The sequence below is a fragment of the Strix aluco genome, chromosome Z (assembly GCF_031877795.1).
Source record: "Strix aluco isolate bStrAlu1 chromosome Z, bStrAlu1.hap1, whole genome shotgun sequence".
Lineage (NCBI taxonomy): Eukaryota > Metazoa > Chordata > Aves > Strigiformes > Strigidae > Strix > Strix aluco.
Window position 1 is genome coordinate 67230459 of NC_133971.1, and position 27005 is coordinate 67257463.

General features: G+C 42.1%; 2 protein-coding genes across 4 annotated transcripts in view; one reads left to right on the plus strand and one right to left on the minus strand.

Moving 5' to 3' along the window:
- The window catches only part of SHC3 (SHC adaptor protein 3), a 102243-nt gene extending 92605 nt beyond the window's left edge, over positions 1–9638 (plus strand). Inside the window, exons 10-14 of the mRNA XM_074813073.1 lie at positions 67–220; positions 1201–1297; positions 2210–2404; positions 4604–4899; positions 7854–9638. Coding sequence (XP_074669174.1) covers positions 67–220; positions 1201–1297; positions 2210–2404; positions 4604–4899; positions 7854–7982 — 871 coding nt within the window. The 3' untranslated portion in view covers positions 7983–9638. The remainder of the gene's footprint in view (positions 1–66; positions 221–1200; positions 1298–2209; positions 2405–4603; positions 4900–7853) is intronic.
- A 3886-nt stretch (positions 9639–13524) lies between these two features.
- S1PR3 (sphingosine-1-phosphate receptor 3) lies at positions 13525–25458 on the minus strand. Of its 3 annotated transcripts, none has more exons than XM_074813075.1 (2): positions 25369–25458; positions 13525–20139 (listed from the first exon to the last, which is right to left on the minus strand). In XM_074813075.1, exon 2 carries the CDS (start codon positions 19959–19961, stop codon positions 18816–18818), a length of 1146 nt encoding a protein of 381 aa, XP_074669176.1. In that variant the 5' UTR covers positions 19962–20139; positions 25369–25458; the 3' UTR covers positions 13525–18815. The 3 variants fall into 3 exon arrangements, with proteins under 3 accessions (XP_074669176.1, XP_074669177.1, XP_074669178.1); XM_074813076.1 differs by lacking the exon at positions 25369–25458 and adding an exon at positions 25033–25190; XM_074813077.1 differs by lacking the exon at positions 25369–25458 and adding an exon at positions 21881–21904.
- Positions 25459–27005: the final 1547 nt, after the last annotated feature.

The following is a 27005-nucleotide window of genomic DNA, read 5'->3' on the forward strand; positions in this document are numbered from 1 at the left end:
CATGCTGCAAATATCTGTAAGGGCTTTGCAAGTGAGGGACAAAATAAAGCACTGACTTTCTTACAGAATGAAGAGTTTTGATGAGCCATGGATGGAGGAAGATAACCAGGCAACAGAACATCCCTATTATAACAACATCCCAAATAAAATGCCCCCCCCTGGTGGCTTCATTGATGCTAGGCTCAAAGCAAGACTTCCCACTGCTGCAGATACAGCTCAGGTCAGTGCAATTGCATCTCTGTCCTCCTGCTAATGGATCCAAAATTTTTTAAAAAATGTGTATTTTAACATGGATACATTGGGATCATTTATAGCTCATAGCCTTTCATGTGTGGCCAGTTTCCTTTTGAATGGACATTGAAGATCTAGGGTGCAACAAATTAGGCAGGTTCAGAACAAACAAAAGGAGGTGAGTTCCTCACAGTGTTAAAAGATTACACAGGTTCAAGGAAGAGAAATCCATGGAGGGTGACTACATTTGTAGAAACCATGTCTGCTTCAGAGAGTGTCAGTGCACACTAACTGGGAAAGATTTGATGCACAATCATTTAAACGATCTAGTACAGTCATTGCTATCTGTTCATTATGTTAATAACTCAGCAGTGTTCAGCCAGGTTCCTAGGTAGGTTTTCTACCTCATGTGGAATTGAGGTCACTCTGGATATTTCTGCCAGCATTGCTGTTGAAAGTTTGACTGCAGTATCAGCATAGCGACCTAAGAGGAGTTTACAGATCCAGCACAACCCTGCTTAAATCCAGAGACGCCTTGTCTGTTGACAACATCCTCCCTTCAGTACCTGGGTATGTCCCTTGGTACCAATGTGAGTCTTTCAGCTCATGCTTTGGAAGGTGCTGGGGGTGTCATCTGGTCTCAGGTGTGTTTCTGTAGAATGCTTTTCACAGGCACGGTTTGTCAGGGCTTGCTATGTGAAGACAAATGTATTAGAGGAGATGATGCATCATTTGGGGTTGCGGGGGCTAATAAAAGCAGGAAGCAGGGAAGTTTACATGAAGGTCACCGGTAACATCTTACTCCTACACAAACACATTTGTGAGATATATATTCTGACACTATGAGGAATCGGAAATGAAGAGTGGGAGTACACAGAACACAGCCAAGGAAATTGTCAGAGCCACTCATAATATATCTGAGCATTTTAAAGGTAATTGAAAATGTCTTTGCACATGTGTCCATTCTAGTCTGCAGCAGGAGTGGGAGGAGAGCAAATCTATTACCAGAGTCGTCACTTAGGAGACAAATTCAGTGAAGACTGGCATCCTGGGCCTGTTAAGCAAGGTGAGTTTTGCTAGTTTTAGCTGTAATACTGCAGGAGGTCTTGGGTGGACAAAGCGTGCGAAAGTCTGATTTCTTAAAGTCTTAAGCAATGAACTGAACTTTGTTGATAGATTCCCTTTGTCCGAACTTTAGTGTTGATATAACTGAAAGCATTTAGTAATTACCTCTGGATAAATTATTAAACGCACACCTTCACAAAATTTCACCTTTTGCAGAGCAGTTCATAAATAGAGTTGCCCCAAATCTTCAACTCTCTAGCTTGCCATATCTGTGGTATCTGAAGACAGGCTGCATGGTCTGTTCTGAAAATCTGACCCACTAGGGTATGCAACATGGAGTTTCCAAAGGAATAGCCTAAAGTCAGAAGTTTTTTTTTAGATATGGAGCAATGCGTGTGTTTGCACATGATCTCTGCTCCATAAATAACAAATAATGCATAATGTTCTTTTTGTTGTTGTCTGTGAATTTTAAGCAAATCATATCAAAACATATGTGTGAAATTTCACCCCTCCAACTTTATGTGACAGCTTTACTGTGTTTCTGGGGACACTTTCTTTTCAAGTGCCAGATTACATCATCTGTTGTTAATCTGCACAGATTTAAGGATTTTATTCCATTTCCTCCTCTCATGACTCCTCAACTGAATATCATTTTTGAAACTGACAGTCTTTATTTGCAAAAGTTTTCTTTCCTGCTGAATAATAATGCCCCCCTGCAAGCCCTCATTGAAACACAGTTCTGAATCAATTCATCAATATTTTCTTCTACTAGATCCTGCAGTTACTCACCTTACATCTCCCATTCCAGGGAATTTTAAACCTGTGGTGATGGGGTATGATGTTATTTGGTCATTATAACAACACTGTTCTGTCAAATACAAAAAAAGAAGGAAAAAAGTCTTGAATTTTCTAGGATCTCTGGATATTTGTAGTATACCGGAAGGGAAATCAAAAGGAACCCCAACAGCAGAGATGCCAGCATATGTAAACACACAGCATATAAATATAGAAGCTCTACTGGCACTTCAGGCAGATGCTGAAAATACCTTCACTGGAACAGCAGATGATACCAAAGAGAACAGCCCAGGAAAGGATCTGTTTGACATGAGTGAGTTCCCTTCCTATTCACTCCCTATCTAACAAGTAACCTAATATGTTTATGCATTAGTACTGTATAAAAATAATTTTAAATTTCTCCAAATTTTAGTATTCCTGGTGGGAATTATGGTGAATTTTAGAATTCAAGGTGGTTTCATATTGAACCGAGTTAAAATAAGGGTACCCAGAGATATCTGAGTTAAGGTGAGTTGCAGCCTGTTATCCTTAGCATCACAGGCAACTACGTCAGAAGGAAAATAAGTCAGGAGGCTTGTCATGCAGAAAAGCGAAGGAGTGAATGGCTGGAGAATTAGCTCCAAGCTGTCCTGTGAACATGTTACTAGAAAATCAATGCATATACAAAAAAACTTTGTGCAACAAGGAAGCTGGGAGGGAAATTAAAAGGCTGAGTTGTCTGTTGCTCTGGATAGACCTACTATCCTATCTAGCTATCTGTTCCAATTTTGAAGTCAGCTTTTCCAAAATTAGAATCATAGCCATAGCCATAAAACAATGATTTAAACATTAGTCCCAATTTGATGTTGGTGCTACCAATACACATTGTTTTCAGCCTTGAAGAGATACTTAACAGGAAATATGGGGAAAGCAGGTTGCTGCACAGAAAATTTTTTTTGTTTTTGTACTCTTCCTACTTCCGATCAGTTGCTGACATGTGATATATTTAATTCACTTCACATAATTAAAAGGCAGTGAGACAAAGCAGTTACTGTCTATATGCTATTTCTAAAATAACATATCTACATTTCTGTTTTCTCAGTATACATGAAGCTATCTTCCCGGCATGTTGTTGCTGAGACTTAGCTTTATTTCCACAGTTTAGGGAGATTTTGGACTGAAAGAAAGGGGGAGGGAAGCAAGTTGAGAGAATATCTATATGTGAATATAGATCTGAAATGAGAAAAGTGTTCTGTCTGAAATCATGGATGTTAACCTTGTTTTCTGACATGCTTTACCCTTAAAACATGCACATGCTTCTATTTTATATGCATTCCTTTCCTAAAAATAGGGAAAACTGATTTCTCATCTTCCAGCCTTCATTAATCTTTATTAACCATTGGATCATTGGAGAAAAGTAGTATTAGAAAATGTGTCAACTAGCCCTAAGTTAGTGGTTTGTCAAGCTAAATGTGTGTTGGGCTTAGTGCAGACTGCAATGTAATGGAGACATATATAAGCTGGTTTTAAGAATTAGCTGAGGTATCAGTAAGCTGTGACAGCACAATATTTGCCTTGTTTTTCTGAGCTAAATTAACATCTCTGTTGCCCCATGCAAACATGGCTGTGTACTCCTGGCATCTGAGCAGTCTATTTAGAGCTGGTGTATTGCTTCACGGTACTGCTCTGCAGATGTCGTTTCGTAAGTCTAGTGGGCACAGAACAATAGCTCTTTTTAATATGCACTAGTTGGCCAGATGAAGGTCTTGCAAGAGAAAATTACTTCCAATAGGTCAGTACAGCATATAATGAAGCATGCACTGACCTATTTACTATTTCTGTAAGACTGTTGGGATCTGTAATGACACATCTTTCCATTCCACTCTACAGAAAATAACACAGAGTTCAGGATTTAGCTGAGGTTTAAAAGATATCAGCTAAGTAAATCACATTAAAGGTGTTAGCCTATGTCTATATTGCAAAGTCCTCTTCCTAGGTGGAGGCTAGGGGTAGGCTGAGTGGTAAGGGCAACTGATCCCTTCTAGACATACCCTTGGGCTGGAGACTCAGTAATGGATAATTTTTAAATTAATATGTTGTTTAAAAAGAGGCCAGATATGAGTGTAATGACATTGGGTACCCATATTATGCAATTTATTTGAAATGAAACTGTCTGACATACCTGGCAAGACAAAAGGAGAGCTCTGCCCGGTACCAGGGCATATAAATGCAACTGTTGACAATAGCCATTACTGAAATAAAATCATTACCTTTCAAAAGCTCTTGCCAAGGTTTGCTGATTTTTATCAGCATCTTTCTGTGTGTAACATGCATTTTTAACATATTAAACTCCTTGGTCTTAATATAATCAATAAATCAGTAGGCCTAGCAGTACATCTTTCCTCAGCTTTTTCATAAAGATAAAGTGGCTATTACACAAAATAAATCCAGTTAAAAATGACTGGAATATCACCATTTTGTAACATGATTTACCTCTGAATGATCTTGCCCTTGTGTCCATTTCCATAACCAGAACCATTTGAGGATGCCCTCAAGAACCAAACATCTGAGGCTGCATTGAGGAAATCCACTTCTACAGGATGCATCAGTCCTCTTTTATCCAGAGCAGCTGATTGGACTATAGCTGAGGAGCTGAGTACAGAGCCATGGTATCAAGGAGAGATGAGCAGGAAAGAAGCAGAGCAGCTGTTAAAGAAATGTGGAGACTTCCTCGTGAGGAAGAGTACCACAAATCCGGGCTCCTATGTGCTGACAGGCATGCACAATGGACAAGCCAAGCATCTTCTTTTGGTGGACCCAGAAGGAACTGTAAGTGCTGACTCCTCAGTAATACAAGTATTCTGACTCTACACGTTTTCTCTAAATGTGTTTAATCTTGTTTACAGCTTATTCACAACTGATTGTAAGTACAGCCTCATATCTCTAATATGCCATCACATCTCTAATTCTCTCCCTGATGCCTAGCAGAAGACCCACTGCATGATTTCTGCACGTTGCAGGGAGCCTTAGCGACCTGATTTCCCAGCAAGGTCAAGCTTTAGCCGCTGCAGTACAGTCTTAGTCAAAAGTGCAGCTAGGCCACTTTAGCTTTCCTGCTGAGAAAGCTGGTGGCTGTGCAAGTTTGGCCAGTTTGCATGCTGGCAGTTTCCACATGACATCTCCATTAGCCAGGATACGGACCAGGCCCTCTGTGTTTTCCTCCATGTAAGCTGAGGAGAGAACTGGAATAAACCTGCTCCATCTCTTTACTGCACAGGGACTCAGCTGACAAAAGGGCAGGATGGAGAGGGCAAGGGAGCTCCAGTTTTCTGCAGCTGTCCTGTCCTGCTTCCAGGGAGGCTTAGTTTCGTCTGAGAGAATGAGAGCATTGCCACGCATTTTATTCTCGGTTCCTGGTAGCTGAGAGTGGGCAACTCCTTTTCCTCTGTAAAGGACAACTGTAGATGATAAGCCCCAAAGTGAATGAGGAACTCCTGTAAAGGAGTTGGCCTGTTGGCATCTGTTTCAGCTGAGAAACCTGCGGCAGAATTCTGCCTGTCCTGCAGAGTATGTAACGCTGCAGTGAGGAATGCCCATGGTTTTGCACTTTTTAAGTGCCAACTGCTTAGTCCTGGGCTTGACCAGGACACCAACCTGGGGAACTGGCCCTACACCTCTTGGTGGGCAGCCTCCTTTGCTAAACTTTTGCCAGTAGTTTTGTGACTCCTACAGCAGGGCCCCCTAATTCTCCCTTCAACATAAACCCACAAATAGCTGTTACAGGCTACTGTGAGGAAAACGCTGCTGTGTGACATGACAAGTGCAGGGACGTTATGTCCCACCAGGAGCTCTGCTGCTCTGCTGACTGGCATGGAGTACTCAGGCCCTATGATGACTCCTGGGACATTTTACTCCTGCAGAGGACAGAGGCCCTCCATCTTTTCTGCACTGACTTTAAGAGCAGCACTAATTTGCTGACGTTCTTGTGTAGGGACCTGCTTGTTCTCTGAACCTGTCCCCTCCCTCAGCCTACTTGTGATGTGCCATCATGGCCCAAATGTCTCCAAAACTCCTCACTCAGGAGGCACCGCTTGAGAACAACAGCTTTTCTGTGTCTGTATTTAGGTTAGCTGTGCTGTCTATATGATTTGTGGAATCCTGACACAGCTCCTGAGCAGCCCTATTTGTGACTTGTCAGAGCAGAGAATCGTCAATAAAATGCCAGTGTGTGGCCAGCCACAGCAGCATGCCAGCGGCTTGCATTTCTTCTGTGTGGCCCTGGCTTGATTATTTGTAAAAAACGATTCACACAAAGGCTGCCTGAAAATTCATGTCACACACAAATTACCCAGTCACACATTAAGTGTGTGTTTCCAGAGCACAGTTAACTGTTCAGTTGCTTCTGCTCTCATCCAGCTGACAAAAAAAAGGATCTCTAGTTCAGGTAAGGGATGCTTAAAATGGAGAACTGTAGAATTTTTACTGGATTTAGAATTAAGGTTTGAACTCTGGTGATGGCAGGAGCATATTGCTTATGATGAGAAAAATCTCAGCTGAGTTGAATGGACTGAAAATGTGTTACTCTGAATATAGATAAGGAAAGTTAATGCTGTTTTAAAGATATCTTTTCATTTTGAAAATATAGCTTTGAATAATTACAGAAAACAATGTTTCAAAGCAGTATTTTTTAGAAATTGGGAGAGCCTGTTGGTTTTCTTCACTGATGCAGCTACATGCGGACCAAGCAGATAGCATCATTTGCCACCTAAATTGTTTCTGGTTTTTACCCTGTGACATCCTGTGCTAAGTTTCTAGCAGTTTTGACAGAACTTAATGATGAAGACAAATATTTCAAGAAAGGTGCCCACCACAGCATAAGCTGGCTTTGGAAAGTTTTAACAAAAGTCATTCTTTCTTTCTGAGAAAAGTTCAAGGAAAATAGATGACATGCCTCACTTCGGGGCAGTGCTCAGAGGGTTTTACTTGAGGCAGTGTAGAGCCATCCCAATACAAAGCTTTACTGCAGCATGACATTTGCTTGAGGAGACCTGTAGCTTGGAAGCTGTATGCCTAACTCGTTTTAAACATAGGAAAGAAATGCTTTGTGAAGGTGGTAAATAATTAATTATTTTGTAGTATAGATTAGTTTTTGGCCTGTCCTGATAATTTTGACTGTTTTGCCTTGCAATATCAGTTTCCTCTTATCATGGGTGTAATACTTGGCATACTTAGCAGGATGCCAGTGCAGAGGGCTGGTAAACGGGCTAGTTCAGTTTCAAAGGCACAGGGATGTGCCGCACAGCATGGGACAAATCCAAGCCTAACACACGTGGTGGCTGGATCACTGTCGGGGAAGGGGATTTTCCAGGAGAGTTGGGTTCTGGCATATCTGGAGGGACAGCTCATTCTAATGAAAAAGGTGAAAACACTTAAAAGAAGTAGGTGATCTCTTGGAGAAGAAAATTTGATCTAAAAACCCAACTTACAGTGAATCAAAATGTTGTACAGCAAATTTTCAAGCAGACCTATTCAGAAAGAGTAATAGTAGTAGACTGACCCATAGGTAGCATGCAAAATACCTGTTTGGCGAGAACAGAGGGAGTAAAACACAAAACAGAAGCAAACCTCCAGAAATACCAAATTTCCACTGATTTTGATGGGAGAGGGATCAGTCTCTAAAACATGATGAATTGTGTCATTTTATTCTTAGAAAATTTTAGTGGAAGTTAAGGGAAAAAGTATTTTGCTCTTTAATCTATCTTCCTGCATCTTTTTTTTTGAAGGTTCGTACAAAAGATCGCGTCTTTGACAGCATAAGTCATCTCATCAATCATCATCTTGAGAATAATTTGCCAATAGTTTCTTCTGGGAGTGAACTCTGCCTGCAGCAGCCTGCGGAGAGGAAACACTGACTCCACATGACTATTTTAGTTTTTGTAATTGGCAAGCTTAAGTGGTAGAAATTGCAGATATGAAGAAAACTGCACATTAAAAAAAAAGCATATTCACATATATTTCACCAGTATGTTTTCTTTAGAAGCCCCATTTCACATGGTACACTTGAAAATTCTCAATGCTTTATGTAGATGTGAAGTCACAGCAGAAGGCTTTCTTAAAAAGTAATTTCATAAAATTGTTCAGATTCTCTAATGTGAATATTGATAGTGTATATATACACATTATATATATAAATACAGTATATATTTATATTTTTCAAGTCAGTCTGTGGATGGTATAGAACTATCTTTTGTGCCATGTGTTTTTACCAGAAGAAAAATGCCAATTGTGATTGTTCAGATAAAAATAGAATTCAGCAGTCTCAATTTCTTGAGAAAATGAATATTGGGAAACTTATTTCTGATTTTACATAAGAAGCACAACTATGGGACTACAGATGGCTTATGCTGGTTAACCATGGAAGCAGTCTGAATTCAGTAACTAGTATTCCAACTCGGAAATTTAGCATAAAATGATTTTTAAAAGTGTTATTCAGTGTCACTGATATCAAAAGCATTTTATCTTGCTAATGTCAAGTTTGAATTCTTATATGATGCTACCCAAAACATTTGTATCTTGCTTTAACAATGATTTGGTGTGATGTCTCTGTGTATGAGGTGTGTGCATTTGATTTTTCTAATGATAATGTAACAATATTCTGTAATTTTAATTTATTCGAGTGCTAAGGTTATTTATAAGTAGTTCTCTGCTTATGGTGAAGATGTAGGTGTCCTTGACTACTAATCTCCAATGCGATGTTACATACCGATCAGGCAAGTTCAAGTAACTTGTGTTTAATAGGTTTAATGCAAGATGTACATGGCTGTTCAAAGACATACCTGAAAAATCTTTTCTTCTTATAAACAGTGAAAACTGTCAGGACTCAGTGGTCAGTTTTGCAAATTATGCCATTTGCATTTACCTACCAAAGCATAACTTCATTTTGGCCTTCAGCGTGTGATAGGAATTGCAAATATACTGCTTTTCTCTAAATAAAAATACCCATACACTAAAGATGTGTTTCTGGCAGAAATTCCCTTGCCTTTTGGTACTGGGAAATGTTTTAAGGAAGATTTGTACTATTCAAATGCAAGCACTATTATGAAGTTACTTTCCTATTTGATGAAGCTTATCAAGAGCCAAATTCAGTAGACACAGTTCCTGTAAAGGCAAAGTTTGTACCAGACTCAGGATTTAGCCTTCAGTGTTCCAAGGTCGTCTTCTTGAACAAAATCTTCAGACTTGGTTCATGAAGGCCAAGAGTCAGCAGGATAAGTCTAGGTTAAGCACCTGCCTACCCTGAAGCAGTCAATACTTAAATCTACTTAAAATTATTTTGGTTTTAAGATTTTGCTAAGATTTGTCAAACTACAACCAAACTGACTGCAGGGTTCACTTAGAATACATTCAGGTAGTATCATGATATTAAAATTCTGGAATAATTTTCTTGTATCTTCTGCTTTGTTCCAGCTTGGGAAGTTTGCTTTTGGTTGATCTCAAGAACAAAAATGATTGAGGCACTGAAGACTAACCACATGATCCGTTCAATAAAAATATACTTTATTCTGTAATCAAGACATTAAGAAGCCAAACTAAGACATGAATGAAAGAAATGCCTGTGATTAATTTTATTGCAGATAGATATTAGTTGATATTTCTAGGTCTGGGTGGGAGCTGAGAGCAAAGGAAAGAAATTAAATGCTGCATCGCAACCCAAATTATTATGGCACTGAGGTTAGTGGAATTCTTAAAATTTTGTCTTGTCCTTTTACCAGGTTGGAAATTGCAAGGGAACATGAGATCTTATACCCCAAAGCAATATCCATCGAAATTACTTTATTTAAGAGCATCCATGTCTCACCATATTCCAGTTTGGAGTATCTTGGTTGCTACCTTTTTTGTCACATATAACGCTTATAATTCCATGCTCCCACCTCCCTATAGCCACATCCTTGAAACTTTTTAGTGTGATACCACTAAGAGAAGGCCTCTTTTGTACTTTGAATGTTGTATATCCCTTCAATGAGACCCAGGTGCCTAACTCCCATAGGTGCCTTCAAAAATCCCACCTGCTGCTTATGTCTGGTTTAGATTCCTAAATACTCTGTCAGTGTATGCCTGGAAAAATGTGACAAGATATGGGTGTATGAATGAAGGCACTAAACATACACTGAAGTAAGTGTCAAATTTTTTTTACCATTGTCCTAGCTGCAGCTTTAATAACTTAACAGCCACTTAGCTCCATGTTTTGGAAATTAAAGCAGGTGGCAAGGAGACACAAAATGAAACAGCTTGGCATAAATATTAAATTCCCCAGACTACATTTCACAAACCCTGCCTCCAGGAAAATGTGGCTATTTTAAGCTGCTCTGTCAGCACATCCAATTTGCCCAGCTCAGCATGCCCCTTGGTGATGCAAAGGTTACACATAGCTTGATCAGATGCAGTTCAGTCCTAGGTAGTGATTGTGCCTTTGGGCTGTGACAGTGCCCTGCTGTGTCAGTGGGGCAGCAAATCCTGTCTGGCCAGGTGTGATGATCCGGGATTTTCTAAGTCACTGGGAACCAAATGATCTCAAAGCTGTCCAGGAAGGAAGAGCATGCAGGCCAATCAATGCTCCTTTTGCAGATCCTACCATTGCATTTTGTCACTGTCACTCTCATAGATTTAGCGTTCCCCTATATGAAAATGGTATAAAAACTGTATAGCCATTTGGATAGCAGTTCCAAGCCTGTTGTCGTTACACTGAGCTCAACAAGAGCTAACTGATCCTGCTAGAGAGGCAGGCTCGTTTCTGTGAGGAGCCAACACTGCCAGTAATTTTAGAGAGGTAGAAGTTATGAGATGGGCTCAAATGTTGTGTGACTGGCTGAAAACCAGACAGCTGACAGCATAATAATTTGAGCCTTTTAATGTTTGCCTTTGGTTTTGAGTCCCTTCACCTTTTTTTATCCTCTTTTATGCAATCCCAAGGGCTAGACACTTGCTGGTGATAATTCGGTACCATGACTTCAAGAACTGGGATTTTACTGAAAGAAAAAATTTAATAGACTCAATAGAAATCACTGAGATTAGACTATATTATAGTATCCTTTGATATTTTCCCAGGGAATAGCTGAGAAGTCAGAACTGAAGCTAAATATCCTGCAAGACACTCTAGATTGATTCTGAGTCCTATCTGATTATCAGTTCAGATTCCAGTTGTGTTGCAACTATGTGAACTATGGGCAATGAAAATGCATTTGATTCTTTTAAACAAAGAACCTTCAAAAGTGAACCAAATGCTTCCGATTCATTTTATTGCAGATCTAGAGTAATTGTTAGGATAATAAAATTTTCCAGTGAAGCTGGCAGAGATAGACTGGACATTGAGGTACAGTCATGTTCCCAAACTTTCAGTTATTTCAGAAGCAATGAAACCTCAAAGGTATAAAATGTGATTTGAAAACTGAATTACATTCTGACTTAAGTGGGGGTTTGCTAAGAGTGAGGACTCCCAGGTTCCCTTCCCTAATGCAAGAAGAGGACATTCAAATTGGCCATGCCTGGGTGGAGACCATGGGAGGAGATGCGGTTTCTATGGCTTACTGCTTGCCTCTCTGTCCTGAGCTTTGCACACATAGTGAGAATAGGTTATATAGTAGCTTCCCTCCACATTCTGCAGGGTTCACAACGGGAGATAACACTGGTTCTGCCAGAAACCTCTCTGCTGAACATGTCCAGTAAAAGCTTGAACACGGGACATAGTTCTGGGAGCAGGTTTTGAGTGCAAAATGTGCACTGTCACCAGAAGAAAATGTTTACTAACAGTCTGGTAAATGTCACCTGCCAGCACTCAATCTTCTATATCCTGGGTTCATTCTTTTTCTCCTCTGCGGAATAATATGCTCACATTTCTTATCATCACAGTTCCTAGGCATCATGCTGTGCAGTAAGATGAGGAGAATTTAAAAAAACTTATACCACAGTGCGACTGCTGCTAGCACATCAAGTGCCAGATGCCAGCTACAATGTATTCATAATAGAATTGATGCATATTTAGATATCTGTAAGTAGCAAATGCTCCATTTGAAAGCCAGCAGTTTTGCAGCCTCCAGGAAATCTGCAGCTCTAAAGGGGAAATTTGGAACTTGTGAATGTTCTGACAAAAGGTTACAAATCCTGATTTCAAGTCTTTGTTCTTAGCATCCAATATGTATCTGAAGTAAGTGGTAGAACCAAAAATTTATATTAAGTAAACTATATTTGTATAAACAAAGTCTAAGCTGAAGTAACACACACACTTCCCTTTTTATCTTCCAGACATTTTCAAAATATGTCTGCATAAAATCCAAATTAGTGTACTGCCAAAATATGTTGTTTTGCAAGGTCTTTTTGCTCCAGCCTAGGGTTGCACTCTCCACAAATCTACGCTTGCTCAAAGCTATTGGGATATGGGCAGATTCCCACTAAAAGCTCTGTGCTTAGCTGTACTCTACACACTCACAGTGTCTGTGGACCTTGCTCACATCTGCATTGGATGCAGCTGGAATGAGGGCAGGCCTGTGGAAAAGATATCATGGATATACAGTTTGCCTGCAGTTAACCAGAGGCTGGGATAGGGAGTGAGAAGCTGTCTTTGGAGAGAAAACCCCAGGGATAAGAAATGTGAAGCCTGGAAACACAAGCCAACAGGCATATAAACCACTAATAAGAATAGAGAGCTGTTGCCAAATTATAAACATGCTAATTGTTTGATAGGGTTAAAGCAGAACCTCTAGGGAGGTGAACTGCAAAATACTTAGGCAATGCCTACTGCTCATTTATTTTGAGACATTTTCATTCATAAACTCTGATTTGTTCCTCTGCATACTCCAACATAAGCATCTTGTATGGCTTCCACTGAGAAAAAGCAGGGCCTTTTTTTTGTCTCAGTAAGGGGGTAGGATTTTAGAGCTACACATTTCTAGCAAAAGCACCATATAAAGAGTGTTTAAACCTTGTCTGACAACAGAACAGGCCATGAAAACCAAAGAAAGAAGCTAAAGCTGGGTGACTCATTCTGCTACCACACTTTGTGGGAGACAGCATGGATGAATCAGAAAAGGTGGCCTCAGATTTTGAGATTAACATGCAGATTTACATTTTATGTAGCTATCATGAAAGTCAAATAACAAACATACAGGTCAAATGACAGCTTTTTCTTCTGTGAGGCAAAACCCACCAAACATACCCAGGCATATATTCATTCAAAAGAAGTGATTTTTTTTTTTTAATTAGGTGAAGAATGTAAAGATTGTAATTGGTACGTATTTGTCCTTCCTGGCTGGATTGGTGTGATAACCGCTTTTCAGTAAGTCCTGCAGAGTTAAACCTCAAAAGAAGCCAGGTTTCTTTTTTTGAGGTAAATGTGGTTTTTTGCATTGTGTGGGCAACAGCAGCAAAACAAAAAAGTGGCTATTTTGCTGTAAAAAAGAGTTCAACTTTACATTTGTTATTTATTAGTATTTATTACTTTTAGAAACATTTTTAACAGAGCATTGCAGGAAAAATAATGTATGTGGAAATATTGTGATCGTTTACATTCCCAACGGCTTTTGTGAATCTCAAGTTTTTGCCTGTCTGCTGATTGTGGTATTCTGGTTATAGAGGCAAATATTGTCTCTGAGGAAGTTCTTGAACAACAGAATTTGGAATATGTGTCACGCAACTGTTTTCTGATTATTCAGTTTGTATATGATTAACCAAAGTAATAAAATAATGAGCACTACTATCAGATCGAAATGCATGTAAAGTGGGCTTGAGTCTGTTCTCCTATGCCCAAATTCCCTAATGGCCTAATTTGTTTTTTGTTTTGTTTTGTTTTGTTTTGTTTAATTTACCTGAAGGGATGCCCATTTTGTAGCAGAATAAGTGGTTTACCTGGGTATTGAATATTAATAAGTCAATAAACTACTTTCTTTGACAGAGGCAACACTGATTTTCACAAGTTCATTTTTGACAAATACCATTTTCATGATTCAAGTAATCGCTCATACAGGCCCTCTTTCTGGGCCAGATGATCCCCTCTCCTGAAAAGGTAGCTTTCCTGCTTGGCACATTTAATAGGTGAGCATAGTGAAGGGTAGACCGTTCCATGGTCTTTCCGTGGAGAGCGACTGCAAGGACAAGGTCCATGCAAGAGCAGCTATTTAGTGTACTGCGGAGAGGAGGAAGTCTCCACGTCAGAAGGAAGCTTAGCTGGGCTGATGTTCCCCAAATCCTCTTCCTCCACCACCTGAGCATCTCCTTGAAAAGGACCTTCCCTCTTACCCACTTGGAGAAAAGCTGAGCCTAGGGATGCCCTGGGAAGTTATGCTGCTCTTGGGGAGAAGAAATGCAGCTCTGAAGGCAGCATGGGCATCAGCACACCTCTGCATGCCTCTGCATCATGCCTCCAGCCCACTTCAGTTGCCAGGAGGTCTCACAGCTCAATGGTGGTCAAGCAGAAATCCCTGATCACTGCTGTTGTGCCTGCCCTGTTTTATCATGAGAATGGAGTGGCTCCAGGCCTGGGGTGGCCATGGGGTCCACAGCTCCCCAAAGGGGCTGAGCTGTACCCTTGGTTGTGTTAGTGGGTTAAATGACACTACTTGGGGTGGATGCCAACACATCTTGGCTCAGCAGGGGTGGACCGGCTGCTCTTAGGACCTCAGCTTTACGGCACCTGGCACTTCACACACAGGTGTGTTTTTCATTTCCTTACTAGAGCAGTTGGAAATCACAAACCTTGTAGGCAGCACAACACCACAATTACAGTCACTCCTTGTAAATTTGCCTTTCCAGGAGAGCAGCCACAGATGGTGCTGCCGGAGCAGACAGCCCGCTGAGGAGGTGAGCCAAGGTACTGAGTCTGCTCCCAGGAAAGCAGGGGCAAAGCCTTCCTCTGGCTCCAGGGATGGCAAAGACAGAGCCTACCGCCTTCGGCTGCACAGCATACTACAGGTAGTGCTTTCAGGCATGATGCCCAGAGCTTAAACACGTTTTCCACAGAAGGCCAGAACCTTTTTTAGAATTTTTTGAAAAATGACCGCTACACAACAACTTTGGTTCAAAGGTTTGAGACTTAATTAAAAGTTTTCAAAATGTTTATGGTACCTAATGAGTTGAAAATACTCTGTAAGACTGTTGGCAATAAAAGAGTCTTGGAAAGCATTTTGTGAAAGTTTTTTTTTCTCCTTAGGTAGTTTGATTTGCATTTCTTTTGTAATCTAGAACCAAAATAAATATTCCAATTCATGAAATAATATGAATGAAATGTTAGTCTCCATTGTAGCTTTTGCTCCACACAAAACCAATTGGGAAAGGGAGACCTGATTCAGTTTCTTATATGCTCAGATCAGCCTACATGATAGAAAGCTTGGATTCTGGGATGTATTTTAAGGAATTTTCTAGTATTTTAGGGTGAAAGAAGCTATTCTCCATCTTTTTCCAGCTTCAAGGAAAGGATCACTGCTGTTAAGCCCTTGACTTGTCCTACTTCAAAATTTTGCTCTGAAATCTTCCAGAACCTGTGCTTTACCTAGTTATGTCCCAGTGGGATGTACCCACTGAAGACTGTATCCACAACAGTTTTTTTCTCTTCAGTCGTAAGTACTTTGTAAACCCATGAATCTTAGGAGCCTGCTTAAGTGCAGCAGAGTAGTGAACGAACAAAATATCCCCACAGCTCCAAAATAAGAGAAGGAAATCAAAGTAGAATGAAAGGTTATTGTACTGACACACAATCACATGGCCTCCAACATCACATGGCAAGTGGAGTTGCTTGCATTACTTGTACCTTGCATCAACTCTGACAATAGCTAAGGCTAGAATCCAGATGTTAAAACTCACTCTTGTGTGCATGTTCTTGGACTTTGGCTATTAAAATATTAATCTTTTTCACCTAAATAGTGAGAATCACATAACATCCTTGACATGAGAGCTGGTGTGGGGTCAGCCATAATGTTTTCTCAAACCACTGTGTTACTAAGGCCTCTCTCCTCTACAATAGCAAGGAACTCTGTCACATGCCACCACGTGAAATGACATTTAGAAATATACAAGTATTTTAGCTAGCATTTTTCAAAGACACAACTTCAGGGTACAACACTCACACTAAAAATACAGCCAAATATCACTGTAAGATCTAAAAACTTAAGCAAGCCATGGCAATGCAATGTCACCAGTTTTACGTCTCACAAAGCTACAGAGCTGTTGACCCAGTCTGCATCTGCACTTCATAGTTACATCATGCTTAGCTTAGTTTAGCTTTTTCTTCTTCCCTAAGTGCACTGCTTTTCAACATTTTTGGTAGAAATTACTTCGTATTTACTACTGTCTTTCACAGTTATTTCATTCAAACACAGTTTTTCTTTGTTCTCACACTTTTCTAACAGCATAAAACATTTACAAGCACACTGTTAACATGTAAAAGATAATCAAATCACAATGCAAACTTCTACATTTCAAAGGCTTTTGCTACACACATTACACAACTTACACACTGCACATACTTGAGAAGAATCTAATGCTACTGCTTTACATGATTAAGACCAGAGTAAAGCTAAGGATGAGCTCTTTCAGGCTGTGTATTAAAACAGCCTCAGCTACTCTTCGTGCATAAGGCATGGTGTGGTTTGAGACATTAAAAACAAACCTTTGAAAGAGCCCAATAAAGTTAGATGCTTACATTCTTACTGAGAGACAATGGGAATTAGTCTCAGAATTTCCCATTAACCTCTACTGCAGCTTCCAGCCATAAAGTACTATTGATGAAAGTACCACAGGCCACTTCCATGGGGACCTGAAACCAGGTGTTTATGAAGGCTTAACTGCTCTAGGTCTCAGGAAATCCCTTTGATGCTGAACACCATCCTGTACTGTTTAAAGGCTTTTGCCACACACATTACACAACTTACACACTACACATACTTGAGAAGAATCTAATGCTGCTGCTTTACATGATTAAGACCAGCATAAAGCTAAGGATGAGCTCTTTCAGGCTGTGTATTAAAACAGCCTCAGTTACTTTTTGTGCATAAGGCAAGGTGTGGTTTGAGACATTAAAAACAAACCTTGAAAGAGCCCAATAAAGTTAGATGCTTACATTCTTACTGAGAGACAATGGGAATTAGTCTCAGAATTTCCCATTAACTTTACTGCAGCTTCCAGCCATAAAGTACTATTGATGGAAGTACCACAGGCCACTTCCATGGGGACCTGAAACCAGATGTTTATGAAGGCTTAACTGCTCTAGGTCTCAGGAAATCCCTTTGATGCTGAACACCATCCTGCACTGAGGCTGGTAAGGCCTCAGTGATGAACTGTAACGTTGTTTTCATATAGGTTTATCTGGAGCAGCCTCTCAAAAGAGTAAGTCTGAAGCTCCAGTCTTCCAAACTAAACAGGCCTTCACTCCAGCTCCAAGACAGGGTCAGGTATAAATGGAGATATGCCCTTCAGCATGATCCTGTTGTACCGCATCTTCCCTCTTGTATCTGCGAATGTACCTGGAGACAGTAGGAGTGTAGTGTTCCATTGCCAGAAAATGGGATCTTGTCCCACTGGCTGAACTTCCCAAGGAGAATTTCTAACACAATCCCATGTTGTGGTAGTGCCTGGAAAGAAAAAAAGGAGCTCCCCAGGGACTCATTGTAGTTCCTTGCTTTCTGAAATGATATGTTTCTGTTTCAAAACTGAAGAATCTCAGATTAGGTAGTGCATCCACAATGTACACAGGTTTACATAGGTTTGACATACATTTTTAAACACATTGGAAATAGTAAGTAAAAACATATGCATTGAAACAGTGCATACACTTGATACACATGTATTGTTACATCACATTTTAACTACTTTAGTGAACATATAAAGCCTCTTTCAATGGTTATTTACTAGTGCTTGTTTAAAATTAAGTCGTGAAATGCCACAGTGACAACTGTCATGTTGTCTTTCGCTAAACATGAGAAGTTTGAGTAACAGTGGAAAAAACAGAAATACTGCATTGATATGACATATTAAAGTTCTTGTCAATTAACAGCTACTACGTCATATATTTTCACATATCCCCATTGAAACACATGTATTTGTATAATTTGTCACCTTACACCGTATACTGCAATATGTTTAGCACATTGTTCAGTTAACAGCTACTACTTCACATATTTTCAAATATCCCCATTGAAACAACAACTATTTGTATAATTTGTCACCTTACACTGTATACTGCAATACAATGTTTAGCATATTGTAAACTTTTACGAAACAACTTTTTAATAAGGATTTGTATAAATATACAGCTATTTATACCACATACATATAAGGCCATTAACGTAACAGCAAGATACATACAGAGAACTATAATCACCAACATATGTAATGAGCTTTTCTTCCAGTCAGCAATAAACGGGCTCATTTTCCAATCGTCAGCAGTATTTAATGAATGACGAAGTTTCTAACAGGTTTTATCGATGCCTTGCAAGACCAGGCAGTGCCAAATGCAGCCTCATCATGCAATGCATCGTGGTGCACAATGTCATTAGATGTGCATGGACTCTGTCCTGGCTGTTGGGTAGCATGAAAGGTTTTTTTCTGAATCAGGAATGAACACTCAAAGCAAATGATTGTTGATAAATAAGTCCTCAAAGTTAAATAAGTGGTTAGTGTTTTCCCCTGTGACTTAAGTGCTTAAACTACACTTGCAGTTTAAGTCTAAAAGCCACAGAAAGGTACGTGACTTGAGGAGTCCTTTATTTACAGAAGTTTCCATTGTGAAATGAAGATTCATTTTTCTCAGCAATACACGAGGGAACATTCACTGGTGGGAAATCTTCCTTCGGCTTCTGGGTATTGCTGCTGCTGGATTTGCTTCGACTGTGATCTGGAGTGGGCTGAATAGGCAAAGATCGGGCTACCTTGGATTTCACCAGGCAGCCACAAACAAGGCGAAAGAAAGCCCGACGCATTTCTTTACTGGCCAGAGTGTAGATGACGGGGTTCATTGCAGAATTGATGACCGCCAGAGAAATAAACCAGTGGGCTTTGTACAAGATAGGGCACTCCTTGACTCTGCAGGCCACATCAGTGAGGAACAGGCTGAACAGTGGAGACCAAGAGGCAATGAAGACACTAACAACGATCACAACAGTCCTAAGGAGTGCCATGGCCCGCTCCGAGTTATTGTGGTTAGCGACATTACGACTGCTGGACTTTACCAGGATGTAGATACGGGCATAAAGGATGACAATGGCAACCAAAGTGACTATGAAGATACTAATGCAGAACACAACATACTTCTTGGAGTACAGAGGCAAAATTGTTGAGCAATCTGGTAAATTGTTTATACAGTTCCAGCCGAGGATGGGTAAGGCACCCAAGGCAATCGCAATAAGCCAGCATGTACCAATGAGAAGGAACACTCTGTATTTTTTATTTGCATCGTAAGGCCTCATTTTAATCATGGTCAAATGCCGCTCAATAGCAATTGCTAGTAAGCTGAAAGTGGAGGCTCCCAGGGCAACAAACACACTGCCTTCTCTAATGAACCAGATTGTGGAGGACAAGCTCAGAGTTTTCTTCCCAGACATAAGAATGTTTACTTCGTAAACAATTCCAGCTAAAAGATCACAGAGAGCCAGATTGCCAATAAAAAAGTACATGCGGTTGTGAAATTTATTGTTTTTCCATATGGCAATCAACACCATCAAGTTTTCCAGGACTATGAAACTACACAGGATCAGAAATGCAATAGTGGGCACGTCTATGTTATCAGTTGCCTTTTCCCTTAAAAGAAGCTTTCCTGTGTAATTATAATGCAGTACGATCAGAGAGTCCATCTCTTCATTTCCTTGAGGGCTGACAAGAGCATCAGGTGGCACAGTAACTGTTGCCATCATTTGTTTGACAATGCTGGACTTTACTTCTTTGGTATCACGAGAATTTAGTTACGATAATTTTCCACAAGAGGGAGATCAAGCCACGTTCCTCCAAACACTCCTCTGGGCAGGCGGTCTGTGCCCCCAGCTCCAGCAAGTCTTGCATATTAATTCTGGAGAGTGGCTCGCAAACCAGGCTCTGAAAATAAAATCAACAAATGCAACATAAATCTGTCTTCCCACGTCACCCATGGCCCGCGCAGGTGCTCAAGCACAAAATACACCCAGGAGCCGAGAGGGACACTGGCTACAACAGGGCACCAACGTCTGCCATTGCTATAAACTTATCAAGGTAGCTGTGGGTAAACTGTCGGTCATGCTCTGCACAGATACAGCTCGGCTGCGGGAATACAAGGGTAATGTGGAAAACTACTCGAGTAGTGTTTCCCCCTACAAGATTTCCATGCTGAAAAAAATGCAGAACAGCAGTGAGAAGGATTACCAAACAGCCCCAGCAAGCCTCAGTCTGCACAGCAACTGGCTCACTCTTTCTGAAAAAGAGCTAAGTGTATGTGGTGCTCCAAAACATCACCCAACCATCACTGCCAGAGCAGCAGCAGGGCAAACTCACTGCTCTCTAAGCTTGCTGCTGTTCCCCATCCAGACCTAAGGTAGCAAAGACCCTGAGAAAGTTGGTGTCAAGTCTTGATGCCAGTGTTCATGTTGCCAATGCCTAAAATAACTTCCTACCCCTTATGGTAAAAAAATTATGCTATTTACAATTAAGGAGATGCTCTGAAAGCCAGTCATTATAAAATCAATCCTACTTCCCATTCAAATTAGTTGGATTTCTGCTACCCTTTTAAAAATACACGTAGCAAGTCACATCTTTGTAAGTATCGCTTTTCTTTATGGTTTACTTTACTTTTTTCCATTTGCATATGTATACAAGACATACATTTAATGTTTTTAAAAATAAAAAAGAATTATACCAACTTTAACTGTCCTTCTCAATTTAGTTCTGTTTTTCTTGAAGTTATACTTAGATTAACTGCAATATTTTCTCATAGACTTCAACAGGTTGCATTTTCGCAGCAGATCGTCCTAAGGTGCCTTTTTTTCCATTGCCATATATAAAGATTGGAAGAGATGTGCACAGATTTCTAAAAATATCAGAAGATGTCAGAAACGCTTACTGTTTTACCAGAAATGTTACAGTTTAGTTGCTGAATACTCCAATGAGAATCAGTGCTCATGCCCCAAACACATGTACTGAGGATGAACAGATAGTTAATTTTTCAGCTTGATAACCAAACAAGGATGGGGATGAGGAGAGAACTGGTTCCATCTGAACCAAATTTGTAAAGATTTGACTTTTTTCTGGGAAAGGTCAGAAAACAAAAATTTGTGCTGGATGGGAGGGCACTTTCCATTGGCCCAAAATTAAATAGCTTAGTTTAGGGAACTCTTTAAGAGCTGGAGCTCCTGACCTTACCATTTATTTACTCAAGGGTCATGAGCATTTCACAAACATATGAAAGACACTTTCGAAGGATGGGTATCAAGGGAAGGTGGGATGGAACTAGATGATCTTTAAGGTCCCTTCCAACCCAAACTATTCTATGATTCCATATACAGGTTTCCTAAAATCACAAAAACATGTGAGCCACTGCTGTTCCAGCACTCTGTTTTGGGCACCTGAAAAGTGCAATATGCATTTTCAAGTGCCTTCTGGAAGAGGGGAAGAGCAAACCACATCCCAGATGAATGTAAAGGGATTTAAAGAATGACCAAAACCCTCTTTTCCCATCCTCCCTTTTCCTGGGTTCCCTCCATCAGAAAAGAAGTAATCTGACAAAAGCATACAGTGAATTGACTTGAATTTTAGTACATTTGGGATATTTTAAAATTATTTTCTGAGAAAATAATTTACTATTTACCCATGATGATTACTATTATTTCCGCCAAACTACTTTGGTGAAGAGACTTGCTGGGAGACACAAATGATCCAAGAAACACAGTTGTTGCCTGGTGTCCTCAGTCTTTCATACTCTGAAGATGACAGCAACTACCTCATTCATTTCCCAGGAGCAGACTTGGGTTCTCGAGTTGTTGACCTCCCTTCTGAAGCATGGTAACAGTGAAGCTCTTCAACAGAACAACTTCACCTCAGCTAAGGTTCAGTTTAATTGTAATTCAGTTACAATCTGCACACTGTTATCACATAAACTATCACAGTCTTTCATTGTATTGGCTTATAACAAAATGCCACTGTGTCCATATGAATTGCAAGTGCTTTCCACTGTAAAATAAACAATTACATTGGACTAGAAAAGTATTTGTTAATGACAGCTCAACTAGCAATACTCACCAGACTGGCTGATGGCTGGCTGAGAGAATCATATCATTTAAGAGCACCATATGCAACAAAATAAATGTTTCTATAAGTTTTTTCCAAGCAGAGTTATCATACTAATCTATCAAAAGACAAATACATCTCTTTCTGAGAAGATAATTACATGCCAGACTTACGACTTTATCAGCCACAACTCAGCAGCTGTAAACTGTCGTAAGTCTACTGAACATAATGGTGCTATACCAGTTCCTCTGGCTGAAGGCATGGACAATGCACTCAATCAGCATAAATCATACAGAAATAAACATCTTCTATTGTTCATAATGACTTATTTTTTTAAAGTTATTACAGCAAACTTAGTATCACAAAAGTAAATTTTTGCCTCTGACAAGCTAGTGGCAAGGCAATGGAGGCTGTAACATTATTATTTGCCAGGACTCTCAGGGAATGAGTATCACTCACAAGCCACTTGAAAGTTAATATAAATAATAATGTAATAAATTAAAATTTATTCTCTTCTGCCAGCAACATTTCCAGGTAATATCTTTCAGTCATAATACGACTTTTTTTGTTTTCCTCCTGCTTTGTAGTCAGTAACTCAGAAAACACATTAATTTTTTAACAGTTAGAAAAACTGAAGTTTGTTGTGTATTATATAACAAGACAGCAGCAGCCAGGTCCAGGATATCAGTGTCACTGCTTCCTGACAGCTCTACGACTTTGTCCCACTCACATACAGAGGACTAGCCACTAGCTGCAAAGTATGGATCTCAGCTCAAAATATTAAAAAAATGACCTCTAGAGCCTGTCTGTGGCATGTAGTTATGTTGAGCATTGCCTTGGTTAGGTACCTCAATACCCTGATCTCTTGATAGCAGTGGAAATCAGTTTTATTCCCTCCAAAGCAAACCAGAGGATCCCTATCACTGCAACACCAGGTACTACTAGAAAGAGAAACTTATCAGGAGTGCAGGGCCAATCTGGCTACACTTCCTCATGTATGTGATGGCCAAAACAGCGTTTGCTAAATTACTTAAATAAAGGCAGTGGTACAATGTCAAGAACCAGTCATGAGGAGGACAATGCAGTTGCCTCCTTCAGCTGTTTGGCTGACCTTTGTCCTCCCTGCTACAAGGATGGAGGGAGCAGTTGAGGTTAGCAGCAAGCACCATGATTTCCCTCTCCTGGGTAATCTCCCTGCCCACCACCATGCTTTGGGGTTTCCACAGCAGTTAGCATGGTCTCCTACAGAGGTCAAGGATCCTAGCAGGGTTGAGCACCTTTCCAGGTTGGAGCAGGGGCTCTCCATGGCTCACATCCCTAGGGTCTACCAGGGTCTGTCTGGTCCCTATGCCACATATGCCATGAAAAGGGCAATGCTGTGTGGTAGGCCACAGCCCCTCGACCTGCCCTATGGCAAGGCACAACTTCACTGCCCTCTCCAGTCCCACCACACAGTGGTACAGGCAGAGTCTCAGGGCCGTACCTCTCACCAGCTCCCCATAGATAACGCCCAGGGTAAGGCAGTTGGAGTCAACCTGCAATTCTCCTCTGGGGATGTGTAATTCCCAGTGCCAGAAGGCAACAGGGAACTTGTGATAATGGGGATGCCAAAGCCCTTCAGCAACCATCCCCAGTACATCTCTGCTCTCTGCTCCCAGCGGGCGCTCTGGTAAGAGTCCCACCGGGAGCTGAGGGCTTTTATCACCTCATGAGTCACTGGTTACTTTACAGCTGGAAGAATAAGAAATTTCTATTTTCAAAACAGTGAGCCAAACTGCTCTCAATTTTCAGGATATCCTGAAGTCAAAGCAACAAGTGAGAATAAAGCATAAGTGAGAGCATGACTTAACTTTCTGCTATCTCCTTTTGCCTAGACAAGAACATGGGATGCTATGCATTCACTACACTCACGGTAACTCAGCTGGAATCCTATTCTCCTGCCTTCCAAATATCCACAAACAGACTTCACTAGAGACTGGACACCCCTTCACCACCACCACTACCCCACACATTGCAGTTCTCCCTTCCACACACAGCCATACAATTTGGCCACCAATGACAGTTTTTAAAACGGCAAAGGGAAAACCAAGAATGCACATCTGAAGCCAAACTTTTGTATATTTTACTTACTTGTAAAGCCTTTCCCGATGAAAAGTAAACATGTGTAATTTATCAGGCACACCCTGGCAGTGTTAAATTTAAGAACAGAAAAGGCTTTTGAGAACAGCAGCATATTTCAATACACACTTCCACTCTAAAATTAAGCTGTGCTAGATGCAAATGAAGTTTAGACAACAAACATCTGCTGTAGAACAATGTCTTGGAAAACTCAAATAAACTCTAAAAAGATTTTTTTTGAAGTGAACGTGCTGGCAGCTTACAGCCTCAGAAAAGCCTTTAATAAATGGTTATTTTTCTTGGCTTCTGGATTTTAGACATCAGTTCGTATTTCGTAATTGCGAGTAGCGCCCGTGCACGTCTCACCCAGGAACTCCCGGCTGGTTTAGTTCTTGCACCTTTAAGGCTGGCACATTTACTCCTTCCCCCCTCGCCGGGTCCCAGCGCTCCCGACCTATTCCTTCCACTCCAAACTCCGGAATTCCGCTGGCAAATTTGCATTACTGCAGCGACCTGTGAACTTTTTGGGACGACAAACGTTTTGCCTCAGCCACCCATGAATGTCCCCGACGTCTCCGCGACGTGACCGTCCCACACGAGAAACACGCTACTCACAGCCTTGGGATTTTTACTCAGCCGGCCGCCGCTCCGTGCCGGCCACGACGCCTTTACGTGACCTCCTGAAGGAGCCGCCTGCACGGGGGCTTTCTCGCTCCCACCGCAACGGGCGGGGCAGGCGGAGCGGCACCGCCCTCCCGTCCCGCGGGCCGCGGACACCTCGCCCGGCGCTCGCCGAAGGGGGACAGCGCGGCCGCGCCGACGGCCCCGACGGGCGGGCTGCGGGGCGGGCAGGCACCGGCAGGGCACAGCCCGCCGCCCAGGCAGCGGGGAGGGGGGGCAGGGGGGCAGGCAGGGTGCGGGCAGGGCCGTCCCGGCGGAGAGGCGAACTACCTGCTGCGTCCCCGCCGCGTCCCCCCGGCGCTCTGCGGCCGCCCCATCCGACGTCGCCGGCTGCACGGCGCCGCTCGGCCCCCGAGGCTGCGCTGGGCCGGGCGGGGCTGGGATCTCCCCGGCCCTGCCCCGCCGCCGCTCCCCGCGGCTCCGCGCTCGCCGCCGCTGCCCGGAGCCGCCCCGCCCGGGTACCCCCGCCCGGCCTCCCGACCTCCCCCGCCGGGCTTCTCTCTGCCCCCACCCCCGCGCCGCGCCCGTCCCCCCGGTTCCTGCCTCCGGCACGCTGCTACCACGCCGCCGTCCCCGCCGGACGGGGTTCGGTCCCGCCTGCACCCGTCCCGCCGCGCTTCAGCCCGCCTCTTCGCCCCTCGGCACCCGCCCGCGGCCGAGGGGCTGCCCCGCGGGGCTGCCCGCTGCCGCCGGGCTCGGCCGCCGGTGAGGCACGCGTTGTGCCCCGTTATCGGCAGCCGGGGCCAAGTGTGAGACGGCAGAGCCCGCCGCCGGGTATTTGTAGGGTCCACAAAAATGTGAGGGGGAGGGAGGAAATTCTGGGTAGTCCTTACTCAGCTCGAGCTATTAGCGTGCTTGAATGAAGTTTACCCCTCCTGCATCTGCCCCTCTTTTTTGCTGTCTCTAATAATGTGGCCTTCGGAGAGCTTGAGATGGGTGACGCAGGGTGAAGCATTCAGAAACTCCGAGTAAAAGTACGGCTAGTTTGACCCGGAGCTGCAAATTACAGCGTGCTCTTATTAAGGTACCACTTGACAGAGTTATTAATGGAATAATAGCAACTCAAGGATAGCAATAGGCATGCAGATTGACTCAGTGATGGGAGGAGCACTTTGGAAAAGAAGTTGAAGCCTGGATCCTACAACTCTCTAATTTAAACATACTTGTAAGATGCCTGTGGGTACAGCAAAGTTTTCTGTCAGAAACATATGATGAGCTGGCAAACAGGAACACTACATAACTTTGCTAAGCACAGGCAGGCATGTAGGGTTGCCTAGTTGTCTTGCTGCAATCTGTTTTTCTTGGGAGCCTCCTGTCTGGAGCTGAGCATTGTCACGCTGGGAGTTGTGCCACGGGTTTGGCTGTAAGGTCGCCTGCACTGCTACTCCGTAGGGAAGAAAAGTCCTGGAAGAAAGCAGAACTAGGCTTTTTATAGCCAGAAGTTTAAGCTGATGTAGCAGAACAAATGGTGTGTTTCTATGACTGCTTTTTATTTGCTGAAGATGAGTAGGAAAGCTCTTCTGATTTAGGACCTTGATAGGAAATAAGGACTACACAGGGCAAAATGCTGGTAAAATTGCTTCAGAGCTGATGAACCCAATGGATATGGCCCCACTTAGCTGTGGATAGGGCTATACTGCAAGGTGTGGTGGTCCTGGCTTTATCTCCTGTCCTCCCCCCACCTGTGCTGTGTGAAAGCTGCTCTCTTCTGTGGAAGGAAAGAGGAGTGGAAAAATACTTCCATGCTGCATAAAAGCACACACCACTTTTTGTCAAAGGGGAGCCTGGGCCTGTGAATCGCTGCTCCCCCATTGTACAGAAAAGCCTTGTCCAGCAGTTTCCCTGCAAACCACCCCAGGAAGATCTGTAGTTCTCCCGGCAGCTGCTTGCCACATGCCATCAAGACC